Consider the following 5,272-nt stretch of genomic DNA (forward strand, 5'->3'; position numbering starts at 1 on the left):
TCATCAGTATAACCTCATCATAGTGATAGAGTTTACAACACATAAGGAGATCACATATAACCTCATCATAATGATATAGTTTACAACACATAAGGAAATCCAGATTACACAATCATACAATACTGGGAATCATGACCTAGCCAAGTTGACAGATATTTTGAGGGGACACAATTTAATCCATGACACCACTCCTGCTCTTTTTGGTAGCTGTTTGCTTGATATATTTTTGTCTATTTTTTGATTTTTTAATAAATTTACATCTTTGTTTCTAAGGTGTATCTCTTGTAGACAGCATATTGATGAATTTTTTTTTAAAATCCATTCTGTCACTCTCTGTGTCTTTATGGGTGCATTTATGCCATTTACATTTGGTGTAATTATTGGTAGGTGTGAGTTTATTGCTGTCATTTTTTAGTGGCTTTTTTTTGGTTGTGTTGACATTTTCTTTGTTCCTCTTACTCTCCTGTGCTGAATTCCTTTTGTTTGTGGATTTTTTTCATTTCTTTTGTTTTTGTAAACTTTGTTTTTACTGAGACTTTATGTTTTTGTTCTTTATTTTGATGGGTAGGTTTGTTAACTTTCTTTGTGGTTACCTTGAAATTTACCCTTATCTTCCTAGGTTTGAACCAGTCTATTATTACTTGATATAAACTTGCTTTCCTCTCCATTAGAAAGTTCTATACCTACTCCATTTATTCCCTCTTTTATTGTTCTGACGTTATTGTTATTTACAGATTAACCTCTCTGGTTCCCTGTTGTAGTTCTTTTGGTTGTTAATAGTCCTTGAGAGTAAATTTCCTAGGTTGGGATCTGGCTGGCATGATCTTGTTTCCTAGATTCAGGCTGTGTTCTGATGTTTTTTGTTCTCAAACCGAAGGTCTGCCTTTAGTAATTCTTATAAGTTTGATTTGGTTTTTACATAGTCCCTTAATTTCTGTTTATCTGGAAATGTCTCAATTTCACCATCATATTTGAATGAGAGTTTTACAGGATGTATTATTCTTGATTGGCAATTTTTTTCTTTCAAGGTTTTATGTATGTCATCTCATTGCCTTCTTTCCTGCATGGTTTCTGCCAAATAGTCAGAGCTTAGTCTTATTGTTTCCTCTCTGTATATGACTTTTCATTTTTCTTGAGCTGATCTCAGGATTCCTTCTTTGTCTTTGGTTTTAGGGAGTGTGATTATGATATGCTTTGGTGATTTTCTTTTAGAGTCTATCCTATATGGGGTTCGATGAGCTTCTTGGATGGTCAGCTTTTCATCTTTCATGATATTAGGGACGTTTTTGTCAACAATTCTTCAATGATCCTCATTGTGTTTTCTGTTTTCTCCCCCTGTTCTAGAACTCCGATCACTGGGAAATTTTTACTTTTGATTGTATCCCACATAATTCTCAGGGTTTCTTCGTCCTTTTTTCTGATTTTTACTCCAACAGAATTGTATCCTAATGTTTGTCTTCAATTTTGCTGATTCTGTCCTCCATTAGTTCCTTTAAGAAGCTATACTTATATAGCTCTCAGTGAATTACAGCAACAGAAAGCAAATGCCTTCATTAAAAAATTCATAGCATCATTTTCTTCATTTTGGACTCAGAATAGTTTTTTGATTAGAGAAACAAAAAAGGTTAGACATGAATTTGTATTCTGATACGTCGATCAGTTATTTTAATTTCTTTTATTAAAAACTTGCATTCCACTAACCTCATTTAGCAAATTCTCATTGCTGCGTTTAAGTGCACTGTAGGGTCCTTGCATATGCTTCTATTCATGGACTTGTGTGTGGCTGGTTTGACATATATGCTTGAAGTAGCATGTGTTAGAGAACATGTGAATAAGTCAAATGCCATTAAAATGTTCTTGAAAAGCAAAACTCAAATATTCAAAGTTCTCCTGAGACATTATCATTTACGTATTACATTTCAGAACATAATATTTTCTTTTTATAGACAATAGACTTTTTTAAATTGTACTTTAAATGAAGGTTGACAGAACAAACTAGCTTCTCATTTAACAGTACACATATTGTTTTAAGACATTGGTTAACAATCCCATGACATGTCAACCCTCTCCCTTCTCGACCTTGGGTACCCTATTATTAGCTTTCCTGTCCCCTCCTGTTTTCCATTCCTTGCCCTGGGCTGGTTTGCCCCTTTAACCTCATTTTGTCCTATGGGCCAGTCTAATCTTTGTCTGAAAGGTGACACTCAGGAGTGACTTCATTACTGAGCTAAAAGGGTGTCCAGGGGCCATACTCTTGGGTTTCTCCAGTCTCTGTCAGTCCAGTAAGTCTGATCTTTTTTTGAGTTAGAATTTTGTTCTACATTTTTGTCCAGCTCTCTCCAGGACCCACTATTGTGATCCTTGTCAGAGCAGTCAGGGGTGGTAACCAGGCACCATGTAGTTGTACTGGACTCAGTCTGGTGGAGGCTGTGGCAGTTGTGGTCTATTAGTCCTTTGGACTAATCTTTCTCTTGTGTCTTTAGTTTCTTCATTTTCACATGCTCCTGAAAGGATGAGACCAGTGGAGTATATTAGATGGCTGCTCACAGGCTTTTGGCACCCTAGAAGCTACTCACCAAAGTAGAATGTAGAACATTTTCTTTTATAAACTATGTTATGCCAATTGAGCTAAATGTTCCCTGAGACCATGGTCCCCACAGTCCTCAGCCCAGTAAGTCAGTCCCTCAGGGAGTTTGGATTTGTCCACGGAGCTTCCATGATCTTACCCTGAACAAGTTGTGCTGGCTTTCTCCGTTGGACAATATACGTTTGAGGAGGCAAGTGTATCGCCTTAGGAATTAAGTGCACTGAAGGCCTTGAAGTGGAGCCATTGCACAGAGAATATCTGAGGGGATAAACTGGGTTGTTGTGGATTCTACAATATTAAAAATTTAAGCCTAGGGACAATTTTGCATTCTCAACAACCTTCTTGAAAGCACTCTTGACATCCTTGTTCCTCAGGCTGTAGACCAGAGGGTTCAGCATGGGGATGATCATGGTGTAGAACACGGATGCCATTTTGTCTGTGTCCATGGAATGACTGGAAGTTGGCTGTAAGTACATGAAGATGGTTGTCCCATAGAAGATGGAAACAGCGGTGAGGTGGGAAGCACAGGTAGAAAAGGCCTTCTTTCGTCCCTCAGCTGAGTGCATTCTCAGGATAGCAATAAAAATGAACAGGTAAGAGTTCAAGATAACCAGAAGAGTAAAAAAGACATTGCAAGCTGTCAAGGTGAAGATCACAATCTGATTTGTGTTGATATCTGAGCAAGACAGAGCCAGCAGTGGGGGAATGTCACAGAAAAAGTGATTAACCACATTGGAATGACAGAAGGAGAGGTGGAAAGTCAAGGCAACATGAATGGAAGATTGCAAGAGTCCACAGATGTAGGAGCCGGTGACCAGTAGAGCACACACAGTACTTGTCATGGTGGTGGTGTAATGCAGGGGCTTACACACTGCTGCGTGGCGGTCAAAGGCCATCCAGGCCAGGAGAAAATTTTCAATAATGGCCAAGGCTACAAAGAAGAACATCTGGGCAGCACACATACTGTAGGAGATGATTTTATCTCCTGTGAGTAACCCTATCATCACCTTGGGAGTGACCGCCGAGGCATAAACACAGTCCACCAGGGAGAGGTTACTGAGGAAAAAGTACATGGGGGTGTGGAGATGAAAGTCTAACAGAATCAGCACAATCATCCCCAGGTTTCCAAGCAGAGTGATGAGGTAAATGAGAGTGAAGATTAAAAATAAAGGGACCTGCAGCTCTAGGGCATCTGTTAGCCCCACAAGAATGAATTCAGTCACCTCTGAGATGTTCTCCATCAAAGTCATTGGTGAATCATCATGTGAGGCACCTATGGCAAGATGAGAAAACACGAGATAATGCTATTTGGGCACTACTACGAGAATGAAGTGTGGCCAGAGTCTCTTGCTCACATGTAACAGCTTCCTGTCCAGAGCAGGATCCTGTGTGTAAGAAGCTGGACCGAATTCTGGGCGGGGTGGGGTGAGTGAGGTTATTCATCTGGAAGTGGCATGGAAAGGCTCTAGAATGTCTCTGCTGACCGTGGTTGCCACAGGGATCCAGATTATGACTTTGTGGGCGTGTTCCACCTTGTTTGGTGTATGACATACTTGCGAGTACATATTACACTACACCAGAAGGACTCTTTTTCACTACTCACCATGTCTTGCAAGCATTCTTATCGGTTGATATATTGTATTTCTTGTTAATACATTGAAAGCTTAATCAACAGAAAGTAAAGTATCAGAAACATTTGGCCAGTCACTGGTATATAATGCTGACTAGCCCTGTTAAACACATTTCCCATCTATTAGGGCCCCTCACCACCTTGTGCATGATAGCTAAAGTTACACAATGACTTGTCACCCTGCATTAGGGACACCCACACTTTTCTCTCTGATCCATGAAGGCCTTTAATTGGGTGCTTCATTTCAACCATTGGGCCCTGAAGGGAGCTTAGCAGTCTCTTGCACACCCTTAGTGGTGTGTTGTGTTTTTTCAGCACTAAACGAGTAGCTTTGCAAAAGGTAGAGGTAAAATGTTAGATATTTTCTCTCCCCAATATTATCTTTATTTTTGTCAAAGGCTTATATTTTCCTCTCCCAGTATTACCTATGTTTTATTTATGAGGATGGGGAGGCAGAAGAGTTGCTATTATGCTTCCCTAGAGACTAGCACGGGAAACTGTTTGTGGTGTAAACAGTTAACATGCTTGGCTGTTAAATGTAAGGTTGGAGGTTTGAGTCTACACGGAGGCACCCGGAAATAAAGGCCTGGAGATCTACATCTGAAAACTCAGCCATTGAAAAGCCTGTGGAGCACAGATCTATTCTGACACACTTGAGGTTGCCATAAGTTGGAGTTGACTAGTTGAGAACTGGTGTTTTAGAGACTTTGTGTCCCCAACCAAGCACAGACCTCCTGCCATGTCACAGCATGTATCTGTTGTGCTTACCTTCAGGGGCCGCTCAGCTGATGACTTATTGTGGCAGTCGTGATTAGAGCATGAGAGGCCATCTCAACTAACTCCTTGTCCTTGAACGTTGAAACTTTCATTTCTCCTTGGTTAACAATCCTTCATATTCAAGGCAGGAAATAATATGACCCTTGTTTTTCAGGATAGCCTAGTTGGGAAAACCTATGTACAAACAATTATGTTAATCATAATGTATTGCCACAATAAAGCAGTGCCCATGGTACTTTGAGCAGAAAGGATGAAGTTTTAGCCTAATTTAGGGGCAC

At 40.0% G+C, this 5,272-nt stretch overlaps 1 protein-coding gene across 1 annotated transcript; it reads right to left on the minus strand.

The window, feature by feature from the left end:
• Positions 1–2,883: 2,883 nt before the first annotated feature.
• On the minus strand, positions 2,884–3,852 carry LOC101344266 (olfactory receptor 5B2-like). Its single transcript, XM_004389258.3, has one exon. It carries the CDS (start codon positions 3,835–3,837, stop codon positions 2,884–2,886), a length of 954 nt encoding a protein of 317 aa, XP_004389315.2. The 5' UTR covers positions 3,838–3,852.
• Positions 3,853–5,272: the final 1,420 nt, after the last annotated feature.

Source organism: Trichechus manatus, unplaced genomic scaffold (assembly GCF_000243295.1).
Source record: "Trichechus manatus latirostris isolate Lorelei unplaced genomic scaffold, TriManLat1.0 scaffold00236, whole genome shotgun sequence".
NCBI classification, from domain to species: domain Eukaryota; kingdom Metazoa; phylum Chordata; class Mammalia; order Sirenia; family Trichechidae; genus Trichechus; species Trichechus manatus.

Excerpts from the sequence above, each read along its gene's own strand:
- LOC101344266 (XM_004389258.3), bottom strand. The coding sequence starts at position 3,837 with ATGACTTTGATGGAGAACATCTCAGAGGTGACTGAATTCATTCTTGTG.